Genomic DNA, 17,347 nt, shown 5'->3' on the forward strand with positions numbered 1-17,347 from the left:
CTGGTAAAGACCTTCTGTAGCAAAACAAATTCCATTGAGTTAAAAATAAAGAGAGAAAGAAAGAGAACATTTATAAGATGACAAATGTTATGCGATTATAGGACTTTTTGAATGATGTTTTTCTCCTGTGAAGGACACACGTGTGGTGCATTCCCAAGATGTTTCATACCACCACAGGACTGAACTTTTATTTTCTTCTCTTTGAGTATAGGGACAAACACGCCGCACTTCCGATTTTGAGTCCTTGCATAACACAGCCTCAATGGTCAAAGACAGACATCAGATCTCGTCTTGCATGTAAATACGAAGCATTGAAAACCTTCAATGTGGCGGCACCCTTTCTCATTCTGCAGTATCCATGCCCACAGTAATTCGGTTGTGTAGCCGGGCTGCTGGCACAGCTCTGAGTTGGTGGGTGTTATGTAACCTTGTCCGGCTGATTCTCATAGGACCTTGCTTGTGTTCTTTTGGTCTGCTTAACCAAATTACGTCAGATGTGTGGAAAACAGTGAGTGCCTTTGAACCAATATTACCTCCTGGAAGGTTTTGTAGAAAGCACTGAATAATGCTGACGAAATCCAGCGGATGTTCACTTTGATTACGCTTTGTGTAACAAGTAACGCATTTGTGAAATTAATCAGTGGCCTTTTGTTGCTCCACGCTGCTTTTGATTAAACTGAATGTTGTATTTTTAAATTATTAGTATTATTTATTTGAATGATTTTCCACATAATTAATTATTGATCCTGTCTGTGGCTTTTCGTGGTGAACTGCTCTGGGTTCTGTCAGAGTTTAAATGTTCTCAAATTTGAGTTTAGTTTTTCTCCTCCTTGCCAAATGTTTTTTTGCTATGCTTTTTGCTATGATATGCTTGATCAAGCAACCATGTACAGCAATCCTCAGTCTTCGTGCTGCCTACACCCATAACCCTTCATAACTCTCTCAGATTCTGTAAATGTTCTGTGGCGATTTGTTTGTGAAGAGCACTACACCAAAAATAAATGATACAATGAATTCAATTTTGAGTATTCATGAAAAAAAAAAACGTTAGAAATGTCTTTCTGTGCAGGCATACTCACCAGAGCCTGGTTGTCATCAAAATGAAAGATTGTTTGACTTGCATGCATATGAGAAGGTGAAAAATAAGATTGGAAATCGGAATACTTCGGAGCATCTGTTGCCAAGTCAGTCTCTCATCAGTACCATGACCATAACAGATTTTTCCAAAAAGAAGGATTTAAAGAATAAATAATAATGATAATGCCCTAGTAGTATGACTAGGTTCATTGTAATCAATGCAGGAACTGTGCAATATGCCGTGAATCAGAGTCCTGATCTCTCCTTCCACCTTACCTTCTGTGAACAGACAGAGTTTAGCAGTGGGCGTTGGCTGCCATCCTTGGGTTCTGCTGGCTCTGCTCATGAATTACATAAAACTCCTCTGACACTCACTGCGCAGTGGGTGGAAGTATCTATCGTTCACCAAATGGCTGAAAATCACTTCCTCAATTTGAGCACAGTTTCATTATTTTTCATGGGATTGACTCTTTTTGTTTGTTTGACTGGTTCATCAAAATGAACGCTGAATCCGTTCAAAGCAATAATTGATTTCAACTTGTCATCGAATGTCCACCAAAGAAACGCCTCCTCTTAATCCATCATCCTCTTTTTACTTCTCCAAATAAATCATTCTATCCCTGATTTTCTTCTCTACCTTATTGCATCAGAGGGGGAACTGCTGATTGAGCACTGTTCTCCGATGTCAAAGTCTCAACAGGTCCTCATTTCCACCCATGGGCCCAATCAGTGAGTTCTGCCAGCTACTAAACCCAGGAGGAAGGTGCCCAGCTCTCGGCTGCTCTGAGGGCCCGTTTTGAATCACTCTGCTGTGCTGAGGCAACACGGGCCCAGAGTCACCCTGCACTAAGCAAAACCATTCAGTTTGTGTGTTGTGATCAATGCACTGCTTGAGTTTTTGAATAATGTAATATTGTCCAAACTTTATATCAACAACTTTCTGTATTTTTATGTTCTCTTTCATGTCCTCATTTGGGGACCCAATTTGGTCAATATTATAATATATTCATTAAAAAGTGAATTAACGTACAGAAGTTTTGGCAGGAAGTGTAGATGTTAACCACTAACAGGTTTTGTAAAAGGGGGGGCTGGTGCTTTATTATATAAAGGAAGCATAGCTCTCTATGGGAAATGTATTTACCTTGCGTTCTTAAATGAGCTTGTAATTATGGCAACTTGTCAGTGCCCAGGGTCAGAGCAGTACGTCACTGCCGCTAATAAATCAAGCCCTCTGGGAAGTGCAAATCCTTTTTCCATGATGACGGCTCACTGCACAACTCAGCACTTATTCCTTGCTCGCCTACATCAAGCAGCACCAGTTCCTTCTTTGGGAAAATCTGTTTCTGTGATCTGAAATGAATCAAATTCCTCTAGTTTTGCTCTCCGGTAGAATTTATTGTTTATTTGCAGATACTCCTTATATATGTCTGATGGTTTCCAGACTAGGCAGTGTAGAGGGCTGCTTTTACAGTCTTTCAGGTGACTACTATTAACATGTATATCCTAGTAGTTGTGGCATTTGCTTTACAGACATAGAATAGACTTATTAATACCAAATTCAACACAGAGAATTGTTGAGAGAAGGTTTTGGATCTTGGATGTTTTGTGGGCTCCTGCGTGACTCCTCCACACACACAGATTGACTTATTAGCTCAGACACCAAACGTTTCAATGTAGACCACTTGCATGTACTGAACATCAGGCCCCAGCTGTGTATCAAGACATGATTTAGAGTCTCATTACTCGGTCAGTGTGACATATTCAATATACAGTGTACAGGAATAACTGAAATATTTTTTTGGGAGGGTCATATTTTCCTTACATGGATGGATGGATGAAAACCCCCAAAACTGTTTGTGGATAATTTGTTCTTCTGAGAACTTCAAGGAGATTCTTCTCTCGTTGATTTCAGCCACCAAAGCAGAATTTTTCAGTCAATGTGTTTTTTAGAAGAACTGATAAAACAACAGTGATGTTTATCTCATGGCTTGATTTAGAAGATTACTTCTGAATAAATTAAATGTGTTCTCTGTCCTGCTACGTGGTAGTCTCCCTTTAAATACTTCTAAGGACTGATATGCTGTTTTTACAGAAGCAAACTAGTTCTTCCATGATACAATATATTCAGTGTAAGAGAATGTTGTTCGAATGAAAGCGAATAATTCAATTTTCTTGAGTTTTTCAGAGATTTGTGAAGGTTGCGAGTGAGGTGCAACACTGCTCTGTGCCACATTAATCTTAACTACGCTATTGCTACAGAGATTTTAAGACAAATACTTGACTGCCTGGAGCTCAAGTCAGAGGATCTGTTTCCTGTAGGGAGAGAAGAACTCCCATTGACTTCCCTGTCATTTGTTTTTGTCCATGTCCTTGGTCTGCCAAACCCAGCTGATTGTCACAAGGGACTCGGTGAGCCACTGTATCATTGACTTCCCAGCATGCCCCTAGATGCATAACTTACATAGACTGTTATATTGATCAAGGAACAGTCCCTAAGTCCACGAGACACTTGACAGGACTCCTAGAAAACAAGACCTGATCAGTAATCATATTTAATAAGTTGTCGCATGTGCCAATTATTTTTTTCAAACATTCCTTCCTGTTTCACCTCTTCCTATTGAACGTCTGGTCTATATTTAAAACGAACACCGGTGCTTTTATCAATAGCGGCTTTGACAGACAGTTTTTTCTGGTGTCCACAACCTTATGCCACGTATTCAGCTGTATATTTACCTTTTGTGCGTAATCATCTTTAAGCTTTCTTGCTCTGGGGTCTCCATGGTAACACAGTGAAACAGAAAGACGTGTGATTGAAGATTGAAGAAGGGTTTTTTCATGTTTTATTTTAGGGCATTTGGGTTGGGAAACTCAAGGCACATAATGCAGCTGTCTGCTTGGGAAAGAAAAAAACGAATCATCTTAAAAATCAAATGAATGAAACAAAATGAATGTCTCAAAGCCCTGGCAAATCCAGTGAATTATTTAGTAATTCCAGAGTGTACTTTTCTCTGTGGTTGTATTGAGATGTAATTTTTTTTACAAATATATATAAATAAAAAGAGTAAAAATGCAAACATTCTGCACATAATTATTGCCAATTTAAGTAGCTGGTTGTATTCGTTCGTAGTACCAAATTAAAGTTAATACATAGCATGAGGGGACAATAGAATTATAAATGTTTACTGTAAATGAATCGGTACATGATTGGTACCTAATAACATCACTTGAGGAGCACTTTTGCTGACGGCACACTTTGCAAAACCGTTCAGCACCGGTGTGTGGCCTCGATGCACTTTTTCACCATTTTGATGTTCTGTTGCAGCATTTGACCTTTTCGCAACATATGTTCTCTTGGTCTTACTTCCTTGACTCTGATGAATTTCTCCAGGTTGGCCTTTTATTACGAGAAGTCCTGGTTCCAGCTTCATCAGTGAAACTTTCCCCTACGTGTCTGGTCGTAGCCTCCCGGGCTTTCTATAGGGTAAACAAACAGGCGCTTACATGTGCTGTGATAGGACATTTATCTCCTTGGCTTCATAATGTTTAGCAATGCTTTGAATTGTACTATTGCAATATTAACAATGTAGTCTTAGTGGAGAATGAGGGGCCTTCCAGTAGGGCTGACGGAAAGGATTTGGACGCTAAGAATGAGCCTTTATGTTAATAAACTTAATAAACATTTTGCTCCTGTTTCGTAACACGGTTCCTGAAGTTAGACAGGAGATGTGCTTAGCGTGCGAGCTGTTAACATCAAAGAGCAACTCTGCACCTTCGAGCATGTGGCGACTGTGTAGTAAGAGGCTATATGTGGAATGACTTTGAATCTTTTTGAAGTGGGAGATGAAATGAGAATACTTTTTTTGTACTTCAGTGGAAGCACCTTTATACTTCAAAGGTGCAATGCTGATTATGACATTTAAGACCCCCGACAAAAATATGACTTCTCTGTAAAATATGCCCTGCCCACGATATATATAGATTTGTGTTAATGTGATTGTGTTTATACATGTATTTATGTGTATATGTGCATATGTTAATTCTAATAAAGAGAGAAATACAAACAAAAGAAAATTCCTTTAGGGAAAAATAGAGATTATATTGTAAGTAGGCTCAGGTTGCACTGAAATCTGTATTTAAATCATAATTCTATCAAGCGGTCTTTTAGTTCAGTTTGGTTTATAATATGGTTTTCTTTAACAGAATATTCACCCTACATTTCAAATGTGACCTTATTTTTTTCATATACAATATAATTCACGTATCAATGACATTGTTAATAACGAGCCCAAATGTATGCTATATTGTTTTGACAGTAAAGAGGCTACTGGGGCTACTTTCAGTACCTGCTTTATCATGCATATTGAGACACTGTTCATGTGAACTTTAATGTATTTGCAAATGTCAGGTTTAGTCAGCTTTAGTCAGACTAACTGAGTACAAATGTACACATACTTGGGTACATTATCCTTTGTACTTATAAAGCTGTAGGTATCATTCATTTAGACATGTTAAATCTGTCATATCTGTAAGTTCCTCTTTTTAGCGTTTTAGTGTTTGCTCGTGTATTTTTGGTATTATCACTTGCATAATCAACAACTGGGAATGGCTGAAATGTAATTAAATTGTGCCACTGCACATGACTGGTATTATGTAATAGCACGTTTTGGGTTGTCTTTTCAATTAAACCTACAGAGAAAGCGTATGGTGTCTTTTTCATTACCATTTGCAGCTGTATTTGAGCAAATACCATGCCTGTCTTTCTCTGACAGAGGTAGGATCAGATATCAACAGGGATTAGGATGTACGTTAGCCAGAGGTGAGAAACCCTGGACACGATGAGAGACACGTGTGTGGGGGGGGGGTGGGGGAACTGGAACTATTCAGCCAACAAATATTGACACAGATGCATTGTCACTGAATATCTTTTATGATACCGTTGGCAATTATTAACAGCAGACTAAAATAATATGTACCTTGAAATGTACTTGTCAGAGCAGTGCTACGGCGCGCTTCTTAGTTACAAATGATGGAGAAACTGTAAAACTGAAGTAGTGTCACCTCTTGATAGTATTTTGCAAACATTGGAAAAGACAATTGTGGGCTGTATTATCTAATGGGTGTCATCTTAGTGACATGCTTTATGACCGCCTACTTGGTTCTTATCTTACTGTCCCCATAAGCATGTTCACATGGTTTAATTATTATCTCCACCAAAAAATGGAAATGCACCATGAATGCTTACGACACACTAAAGAAGCAGTAATATGGGATGGCAATAAGCACATCTTAAGTGCTCCAACTGGAAAGGAGAAATGTATGATGTTGCAGACCTTAAAAATACAGTGGGAAATAAATGTAAATCCATTTCCATAATACAAAATTGTATTTCATATGCTGCCTTTCCCATAAACATTGACTTGCTGTAATGCTTCATTATTTTGCAATTATTTCAGTTAAGGATCATCTTTCAATACAACTACAGATATTACATAGATGTATCATAATAGTAAAGAGATTAGCCTTATAATAGTCCATTACAATGCTGTTAGATGGTTTTATGTTTTCATTGAATCGAGACCACATCCTTTATTAGATGTAATCATTTCTTACTGTTAATAGACCCATCCAAACTCCTTGAGATATCCTTTCTAGTCTTTCAACCTACACACAATCTCAGCCGGGCTCTGAATGTCATCGAACACATTGGTAACAAAAAAGAGATTGGCAGCAGGATTTAGACGATATTGACTCATCAAAAATTCTAGTCAAGAAACAGGTTTCAAAGTGGTTCTGAATTAACTGCGGTATCGTGCCTTGTTAACCTCTGTTGGTTAGTGCTGCTTTTCAATCGTGAATACCTTGAGATATCTTGAGGAGATGAGGTGAAAGTTAATGAATCTTAAAGGGGAAAAAAAATCATATCTAGGGTGCTGTTATTTGCTTTGTTGTTTTATATAGAAGGCTATATTCCTCTATTTCTCAAGGCTGTTATGTCCATCAAACAGTTTCACAGTCTATTTGGGGGCCCTGCTGAGATCATCTCGCCCTTTCAGCGCAGGGTCTTGTTAGTGAGTAATCCCCCCGGAAGCCGCGGCCCCCACCTGTGTTTCTTCCGGCGGCTGAATGTTAAGCTCTTGATTCGGCAGAGGTGTGAATGAATGAATGAATGTGAATGCAAGATCATATTCAATAAAAGCCTCTCAGACCCCTCACAGTGCTGTCCTATACATATAATAAACCTATCTTCTTTTTGCTTCGCGTTAGTAAGTGGCAAAGCAGAAGAAACCCATCGGGAATGATACAAAACACAATTTTGTAGTCATTATGATGGGTAGTTTGACTGGGATTTTAAACTGTGACCGTCTAGTAGTTGTAAGTGCTCTTGTTCAAAAACATTTCATTTACCAAAGGATGGATATCAGGTAGTTCTTTAGCTTGTAGTTAAGACTGTTTCACTTCATGGACTGGAAATACCCCAGGAACATGTTGAGTACGATCCTTCTTACTTTCTTTACTTCGTTTAAAACGCACAATGCTGCTGTGACCTTCGATTATCTTAAAAAATGTTTTCCGGTCCTTTGACCTCTACAACAGCCCAGTGAATATAAACAGATAAGATTAAAGCTGAGTATTAGAATTGACCCAACGCAGAACAAAACCTTGTCTGATGTACTTTACTGAAGTCTCCATGCAAGTTAGCTGCTGGCGCCTGTAAAAACTGGCAGAAGTTGAATCCTTATAATGCAGCACAGTGGGTTTTGTAGTGGACACAGTTTTTTTTGTGCCTTATCCATTGATGTATGGTAATTGTTTGTACTTTATAAATTGATGCATTTCTGTTTTGCTTAGTATTAGGATTAATGTAATTCAGTCAATTCAATTCCTATTTGTCTTGTGTGAGCAGCTGGGCCGTTCTGTACTCGGGGGAGAAAAGTGATCAATTGCACATAAGTGTCGCTTCCATGAATCTTATTTCTTAACCATGTCTTACTTTATGGATATTTTTTTGATCACCTGATCTATTTTATAGTATTTCTTAGTTCTTTTGTGTGAAGGTTACACGGACAAGACAAACGATTTCAAGTGAACAGGTCCGTTGCTCATTGACTTGTTTAAAAACACCTACGCCTATATCTTATTCTCACTTCTTCTTTCACAGGCTACATACAATTCAACGTAATCTTGCAGCTGTAATTTTATGTAGGCTCGTATAACTGATGGAAAACGTTAAATGGAGTGGCTTTCAATAAAACAGTGTCAGCCTTGACCGTACGGAACAATTCTGACAGGGTGATCTTTGTCATCCGTCACTGGACTGCATACAATAGAAACTACTTTCCATACGCTTGAGAAATTGCTTTATGAATAGTAACGCAAGTGCGTCACTGTAAAGGGAGCCGGGTCAATGCATGTGCGGATGTATTTTTTTTTTTCTTTCTCCTGCCAATGAAAGCAACCTTAGTGATAGCAATGCTTCTGCATACCTGTTGACATGTGCGTGTGCGTGTGTATCTGTGTGCGATTGTGGGAAAAGTTAGGCCATTGTGATACTACTGCTTATATGTTTGTTTTACCTGGAGGGGACTTGTTAATGATTCAGAATATTTATTTTTCCATACAAAATACAAACACACTCATTTGACTAATTTGTGATTAGGAGAAAATGTAAATTAGAAAGGAATATACGTGCCTGTTTAGGTTGACTTCATTTTAATTTCGTATAGTTCTGAAATTAACAGTATAAGACTTTGCTTTCTATTATATAGAGTATGAACAATGGCATTGTGGGTAATTTGCTATGAAACATAGTTATCACTATAGGTTACTCCTTTCTCGTTCCGCTACCGGATTAATCATTTAGACTTAAACAGCTTGGTCTGAAATACTTTCTGACATCTCATATTTTATTTATATTTTTTATTTCTTGCCTATGTCGTGGGACTTGTATTTAAACCATGACTTTAGATACACACATCAGAGATTCGCTCCATTACAAGATCCTGCTTTGGAAGAGTTCTTTTTATTTTTCTCTTTCTTTCTTTTCTTCAGCAATGATGTCATGCTAGAGATATGTCTGCAGAGTATCGTCCAAAATCAAAACACGGGGAGATGTTATGAAAATATGCAGTGCTGAGGGAGACAAAGTTTAAGATGACCTGATCCAGTCCCTGGTTTGACGGGGAGTTGGGGGGGAGGCCCTGTGCCAGATATTGTCTGAAAATGCTGCTCGGCACAGTGTGCAAAGTGGACTCTCAAGAACATTTTGACCTGAAGGCCTACTCTCTCTGTTGTGGTTTCTTTTTCAGCTGGTCTCCAATGTTCTCATCTTCTCCTGCACCAACATCGTGGGGGTGTGTACCCACTACCCTGCCGAGGGCTCCCAGAGACAGGCCTTCCAGGAGACCCGAGAGTGCATTCAGGCCCGACTCCACTCGCAGCGGGAGAACCAGCAACAGGTGAGAAGCAAAGCCTTCATTGTTTATTGGACTCGATCGGTCGTAATGAGCTGAGCGGTAACCACAAGCCTTTGAGAAAAGATGCAGGATTTAATTGGGCACTCAAAATGCAGGGTGGGCGAAGAAATTAGTTCACTGCCAGGCCTCCTCTTCTCAGTTCTTCCCGTTTTAGCCGCGTCTGCCCTCCGCGGCTGCGTCACGGTACGGCCCGAGCCGAGGGTGTTATCGCAGCTCAATTAGCGGGAGCGTGTGGCGGAGCGGGGGGGCTGTAATTTCTTCATCTGCTTCCAAACACAGGAACGCCTCCTGCTCTCCGTCCTTCCCCGCCACGTTGCCATGGAGATGAAAGCTGACATTAATGCCAAGCAGGAGGATATGATGTTCCACAAGATTTACATCCAGAAACACGACAACGTGAGGTGAGTGGAGCCGTGCGCGGCCTCTCCCTCCAGCAAGCGGAGAAACCTCCTATTGTTTCGGACTTCATGGGGGGAGAGAAAATCAGAGCTGTTGTCCTGGAAATGCCCTGCTTGTTTGTAATTTATAATCACAGGTTTTTGTCATTGTAATAACTGAGAGAGACTTGATAAACTACTGTTGGATAAGCATTGTGTCACTTCTGTGAGAAATGGTCATTTTACCCAAATTCTCTCGGAGTGAATTTTGCTAGAAGTTCCACAGGATTTTTACCTTATTTAATTGTTATTTTACATTTCTCTCAGTTTATTTTAGCCCCTTAACACGGGAAAATCCTTCGACCGCTTCCTGTATTGTGGCACTACAGCGCAATTCTGTCATATCCACGCATATAGATAAATTAAATTTGTTAAGCAACAGTTTCGTAAAATAATCTAGGTGCATCGGACTTCCTGCCAAAGCCATGTAGTCCTTTTCGCCCCTTGTTTTGATTGGTGCAGCTGTATGCATTTACTCCATTTTCGATGAGGAGGTTTAGTTTTCTGAAGGCCTGGATCGCAACAGGAAGCTGTGCCACATGCATCTACAACCATATTCCTTAGCAATAAACGAAATGCATTATTTGGAAAAGTCAATAAACACATTATATTGCTATTATGTTTCATACAAACTGACTTTAATCATTTTCAGCAGACCGTAACTGAATTGTGTCCATTTTGTTAGCATCACACACTAATTATCCCATAATCTGTAATCAGGAGAACTATTACTTCCTGGAAGGGTAATATTTTTTTATCAAATGCATGATGAATCGGAAGCAGTGCATTTCCCATAGTTTTCCCATAGTTTCTCGTCTTGCTAATAAGAGTTTATATACATTTTTGCACACTTCCAATTTAACTTTTAATTTAAGTTTAGTTCATGGAGAGGATAGGATGGCTACCATCTAGTGGTTTGTGTAAGTACTACATCAGACCAAAGGGTAAATCTGTCAAATGCAGTTTCAAAGTACATTTGGCAATTGGCACTAACATATATATTTGTCCTCGAATTATATATTATTTGTCAATGCAGACTGGAATGTTTCAGTGAAACCTTTCCAGTCAAATGATCTTCCATGTCTTACAATTTATGTCTAGATGAAGAGGGTTTTATCTTTTTTTATTTATTCATATAACTCTACTACGCACAAGTATTAAAATGAAGACAATGAATAAAGCTGTAGTATATACTGCCGTGGGGATTTCCTGATAATAGCTCAAGCTTGTGTACTTTAATTTATCGTTAAATCTCATATTTGTTTATGCTCCAATTAAAATCATCAGTAGTTCTAAATTTGGAAATGGATGCATGTGCCTCCTGTTATATTTAGAATCTGCTTCCGCAAAAAAGTAATGATATTCCCAGCTAGATGAGTCTTGTGTTTGAGCTACCGTGGACAACTGTTTTGAGTTATACAGTCTTTCATCCTGTAAAATTGCGAATCGTATTGGAAACAACTTAATCCCGTGATTCTGTGATAAGTAAGAACTAAAAAAAGCATCAAGCTTTCAACTTCAGCGGCTGAGGAGCTCTCGCTCTCCATGGAAGGTTGTGGAAAAATTACAACGAAGCAGATTCTTCATTCATAAAACTGGAACTATAACAGAAGAGAAAACAATTGTGTTTTGTTTAAAATGTGAAACAATAGTACACAGGAGGCTGAGGCAGTGACTTGTGGGACTAGCATAAAAATCAGTGGATGTTTTGTAACTCTCTGTTGCAATGCCAGTTTTTTTTTTCTTTCTTTCTTTCTTGTCTCAAATTAGACCAAAATAAACCATAATCAAAGAACAGCAGACAGGCCGTCACAGAGGATGGGCAGCTTGCCCTCGCATTGCCTGACCTGTTTTCACATGAATAAGAAGTTTGTTGAAATGCATTTGAATTGACCAAAAAGCTCTGTTGTATAACTTGATATTCTTTTGACCACTATTGTGTGACTTTTTTTCTCTCCACAGTAATGACATTATTATTTTACCTGATGGATAAAATGGATTGTTCTCGATTATTGGTTGATTTGGATCCTCTGAATACAATAATTAGTCCAAATCTAACTACTCTTATAAGTCTCATATGTTTATTTATCTTTTTTGGATATCAACTTGCCATAATCAGATTAAACCATCAAACAGATGCTTTGTGTCCTAATGGTCACATGAAACTGAACTCGTAAAGGACCTTTTAATTAAACCAACTGAAAATCGTCAGTATAATAATCCTATCTTGAATGTCTTTTTTTAAATTTTATGTAACATGGAGAACACAATCTCTCACTCGCGCTCTGTCGTGCGTGCTCTCTCTCTCTCTCATATATATATATATATATATATATATATATATATATATATATATATATATATATATATATATATATATATATATATATATTAGTAAAATCATGCTAATTGAGGGCACGAGTTAGTTTTGTATCTGAAGAGTGACATCACAAATTAGTTGTTTTTTATATGCTTGTGTGACATTGTGTGTAATATTCTACAAATGGGCAGCTATGCAATTCCAGACTACGTAATTAGTGCTTTGTAATAAGCTGACACAACAGTAAATGGACACTGTTTGTACAAACTACTTGGCAAAGGTTCTGAAAAAGCTGTGTGAAGTATTTACCTAACCATTAAAAGTTGTTCATGTGTGTATTATTGCATAATCACAGGTGAAGTGGTCTCAATGACCATTGCATGTTATTAGTTCAGCAATTCATCAAAAAACTCAAGTTACTGCCACTGCCTCTTTTTAATGTGAGCATTATAATATTAATGACATTCTTTCCTGTATATGAAAGAAAGTCCACAATGCCCGAGTCGCTGTGCTCTTGTTTGGACTTTCATTGTTAAACATGACAGTTCTGTGTTGAAGTCCTTTAATGGGTGACAGATTTGTCTCCTCTTTCATAAAACATAATTCAGTTTTTATTTTATTATTATTTAAAAGAGCACCCTTTTCTCTTTAAGCCTGCGAATGCTTGCCTTTGACCTGTCCATCGCTGTTGTCCCTGACACACAGTGACCCACGGTCACAGAGGAAAAACCTGGTCATTCTGTTTTTAATGTCTTCCTTGGTGGAGAAGCAGTGATACGATTATGTCCTTTTTATCCAGTTATGGAGAAATCTTTAGTCTCACACTTCTCTGAACCTCCTCCCCCCCGTCACGGGACTGTTCAGGTTATGTGGGATCCAAAGCTTCCCATGTGCTTTCATAATGATGTAGCTTTCAGATTCAGCCCAGGCCTTACTGAGAGATTGAACCAGTTATATAAGATTTCTCAACAGGAGCCATCATGAGCAAGTACAGGCATGTCACTCACTCCCTGGTTAATAATGTAGCAGCTTGGAAGGGAGGTTGCATTTCTCCCAAAACATATTGTTATGAAAAGAAACAGAAAGGACAGACGCCGCATCCTGTGCCAAGGAAATGCTCGGTGCACAGGCAACGACAATCAGGTTTGCCTTTCAAACAAAAAAATAAATAATAATTTGTTTATTTAAAGCTTGTTTACATTAAGTCATGTAAGTAAACAAAAGCAAGGCTCAGTTACCAAAAACACATCCCGAATGCAAATTTCACTGTCAACCACAAAGAGAGGGACACAAAATGGCAGTCATTGCCTGTGTGGAAGCTGGCGAGTAGGACGCCACGTATTTCACCATCTTCACATTCGTCACTGTGGAAGTTGGCGCGATTTTGGCAAGAGTCTGAAGATGAGTAAAACCACAGAGAATGATGACTGTCCAACCGAGGGAAGAACAATAAACCCTCATTTAAGTGTGGATCCTGCAAAGTCAGTTTGGAAATGACAGCTTGGCTTTTTACCTCACAAATAAGCCTTCATTAAATCAATTAACCAGGTCCCTTATTTTAAACCACCTATTGTGTATTCATGGGACACCAAATGAAGACTCTGCTATAACTCTTTGAAAAAGCTTTGAAAGCAATTTTTTTTGCATTGATTCCATGACTATGGGAGCTCATCAACACACAGTGCTTAAATCTGTTTGCTTAACAAAAATGCATATTCAATTGGATCAGGCCCTCATAAGGATTAAATACAATTGCAAAACATAATCTGTGTCCAGACCTTTAAACTGAACAATATGAAAGCTTCTCCTGGTGTTTTAAATGCACTGTTTCTGAGTTATAACCTAAACTTTCCCATTTTTGCTATCCCATGAGTACAATTCACAGTGTATCCATACCGTGCCCCTGTTGTAAAGCCAACATCCCATTTTAATGTCATGAATTATGTAGGCCTTGTGTTTGCTGTTTCTGTGGCAACATAAATGATTCAGTTCCTTTTCTTTTCTTTTATGAATACTTTAATAACCTGGAGTGGTGAGAATTGTCATTTTAATGTATACACACAAAAATTGTTGATGACATTGTATTCACAGGTGATTAACTTGGTGGGGCAAATATATGCCACTTGGTACACTGTCCCATTTGAAGGGTTCCCACCGGCATTTGTAATTATCCAACCACATATTGCAGGACTTCAACTCATAATGAAAGGCAATGAGGAATTTGTTTTTGGTTTAGCAGTGCAGAATGATTGCCAGAACCAGAAATACTACTGCAGCTAAATAAGCTCTTTCAACAGTCCTTCGAAAGTGTGACACAAAGTGAGTAAGTCTTTCTGAGCCCGTAGAGAAGAAGTACAAAAGATTTATTAGGGCTTGAAATCAATTAAAAAGCTAAATCATTAGAGCACTGTTCAGTGTAGTTTTGTAAACTCTTAAAACTTATAGGAAGTTTTAAATATCCTGGATGGCGAGGCTACGGTCGATTTCTAAGCTCGGTGAGAGAGGGTCAGATTTGTTAGGCTTCTCTCAAGACCTTCGTTGAAAGAAAACAAAAGATTGCTCCTTAAGGGAGTTGGGAGAGTGGGAGGGAGGATGTTGAAATGATCTGAAACAAGCCAGAAGCTAGTATAGCGATTAAAAAAAAAAAAAAAAAATTGGAAAACCTATGATGTATTATTCATGGTGAGCTATTCCTACTCAGCACAGGGCCCTACAAGCTTCACAGTCGAGAGCATCAGCCTTTGTAGGTATCTGAAACGGCTGCAGATCGAGACGGAGAATATTGCAGAGATAACCGGAGGGAGCCAGGAATAGGCTCTGGCACGGAAAATAAATGTTATTGTTAATGACCATCGTTAGTTTATTGTGGAGAAGATCAAAGCCTGTTTTTATCTCTAGAGTCGCGTTTGTCAGCTGTACTATGGCTGTCAGGTGGAGGGTGGGGACAGGATAGGACAGAGAAAGGGAAGTATCCTACACCTTTAGACAATGGTTCAATGGTTTGTAGTAGCTTAAGGGAATATGTAGCTGAGAATTGTGGCAGCAGTGATGCATTCGTCTCCGCATTGCATTGTGGGTCTTGTATCCTTTATCACCATCGAGCAAAGCAGAAGCATGTCAAAGTGTTGTAGGTAATGGCGTAGTTTTATATACATTACAGATAGTTTCGGTTTCTTATGCAAACATCCCAATAATGTCTGTTCCTCGCAGAAGTCTTTAATAGATTTATTATGTCCAAATAAATAGTAAAGTGGACTGTTGGTCTCATCATTACTTTTATATAATCAGACTGGGCCTCGATTGAGTGAAGTCCGACTTCAGCTGCAATTAAACAGATTACTCGTAAAGAGTTAGAAATAAGTTAGTGTTTTATTGTTTTCAGAAACCATAAAATAACTGTGATGGGTTTCATTAATCCAACACCTCCCCTACCCCCACCCTGTAATTAATTCAATATGATGGTTCTCTCAGCATCACGACCTGCAGGTACATCCAGCACAGTATTACACCACGTCATAGAGCTGATATTTATTTGTATGCAGGCACTTTGCTCCACTACTAATTCATAACATTGTTGGCAGAAAAAATAAATGAATATAAATTTGAAGGCCTTTGTTTGAGGAAAAAGTAAAGCTGCCCAATATGCCGCTCCAGCCAGGTGAGTCAGACAGCCCCCATTACATAAATTACTTTTAAAGGAGCTATTTATATCCATCTATTAGAGTGTTTATTTTAGGTGAGAGTAACTGGAAGCCTGAATCTCCGTCCGGGGAGCTTCGCATTTTCTCTGAGAGAATATTTCTAGATCTTTTAATCCCACTGTCATCGGAGGCACCAGGATTAGATTTATAGGTTATGAATAGCAGCAGTATGGAAATGTGTTTCTATTTCGGGTCTTTCTGTTTATATAGAAATTAAGCAGTAATCTCTCACTGGGAACAGAGCAGGACGTTTACAATAAAACATAACTCATCATGAAAATTATTTGAATGTTTAGCATGTTTTTTTTTTGTATGCTGGTGATTTTTACTTTGGCAAAATTAAAGTGTGTCACCATGATAAGTTTCAGAGTTTCAAAATTGAAAAGATGGACAGAAACCTGTACGGTCAAACATTACCATGATAACACACTACAATTGTCCTCCTTCCCTAATTTTCTATTGTATTAAGCACATTATCAGAGTATGTCATATTACGTTGATTACTCTTATGTGGAAGGTAATGTGAACATCAGAACTCATGTTGCTTTGCAGAAAAACTAAACATCGATATGGTTAGATCCACTGCATTTTTACATCTCGTTCAGTAGCCAAGTAAGCATATCATAAATTAAATTAAGTGAATACAGATTTCAGTTAATGTAAATGGATGTGAGGAGCTCATCTTATCCGCCTGCAGAAAGACCCTCAAAGATGAAAGTTGTGAGAGAGAAAGGAGGACGTTGATCACATTGTGCTGTTGTTTTGTAACAAAGTGGGAGAGGAATGTGTTGAAAGCATCAGTAATGCGCTTCTGAAAGGTATGCAGGAAATCAGGGTGTTAAGGCACCTACAAATAATGTATTCTTATTAAAAAGACACAACCCGGTGTGAATTCATCAAGCAGTAAGCGTCCCTGATTATGCTTTTGAAATGCAAGTGATTTGCATTTTAACAGATTATTTTCGTGTCTGTTTTGAATAAATAAAAAAGTGCCCTTTTTTAAAAGCCTTCCAGTTTTGTGCATGTCGTCTATTGAGAGAACCCTGGCAGCACACTTTATTTGCTTTACTTTTCCTGTTACCTCTACTGTTTCACGTTTGGTATCCATTCAGTTTGCCCGATAGACCTATATAAATCCAACGGTAGTGTAGAGCAAGAAAGCCAGTACATTCCTAACGACGTGCAAGACAAAACATCAAATTTTTTCTACTTTACTTCTTTTCTCAAGAAACATAGTCTGGATAAACACTCAATGAGCTATAAGGGGGAGAAGGCTGTTCTCAACTACAGTTTAAAAAAATGTTGTATGGGGCTACATTTTGAAAGTGTTGCCCATAT

At 38.5% G+C, this 17,347-nt stretch overlaps 1 protein-coding gene across 2 annotated transcripts in view; it reads left to right on the top strand.

Moving 5' to 3' along the window:
• The window catches only part of adcy5 (adenylate cyclase 5), a 79,018-nt gene that overhangs the window by 36,560 nt on the left and 25,111 nt on the right, over positions 1-17,347 (top strand). For both annotated transcript variants that reach the window (XM_066687460.1, XM_066687461.1), the window contains exons 2-3: positions 9,384-9,533; positions 9,831-9,952. In XM_066687460.1, coding sequence (XP_066543557.1) covers positions 9,384-9,533; positions 9,831-9,952 — 272 coding nt within the window. The remainder of the gene's footprint in view (positions 1-9,383; positions 9,534-9,830; positions 9,953-17,347) is intronic.

Source organism: Amia ocellicauda, chromosome 16 (genome assembly GCF_036373705.1).
Source record: "Amia ocellicauda isolate fAmiCal2 chromosome 16, fAmiCal2.hap1, whole genome shotgun sequence".
Taxonomy (NCBI): domain Eukaryota; kingdom Metazoa; phylum Chordata; class Actinopteri; order Amiiformes; family Amiidae; genus Amia; species Amia ocellicauda.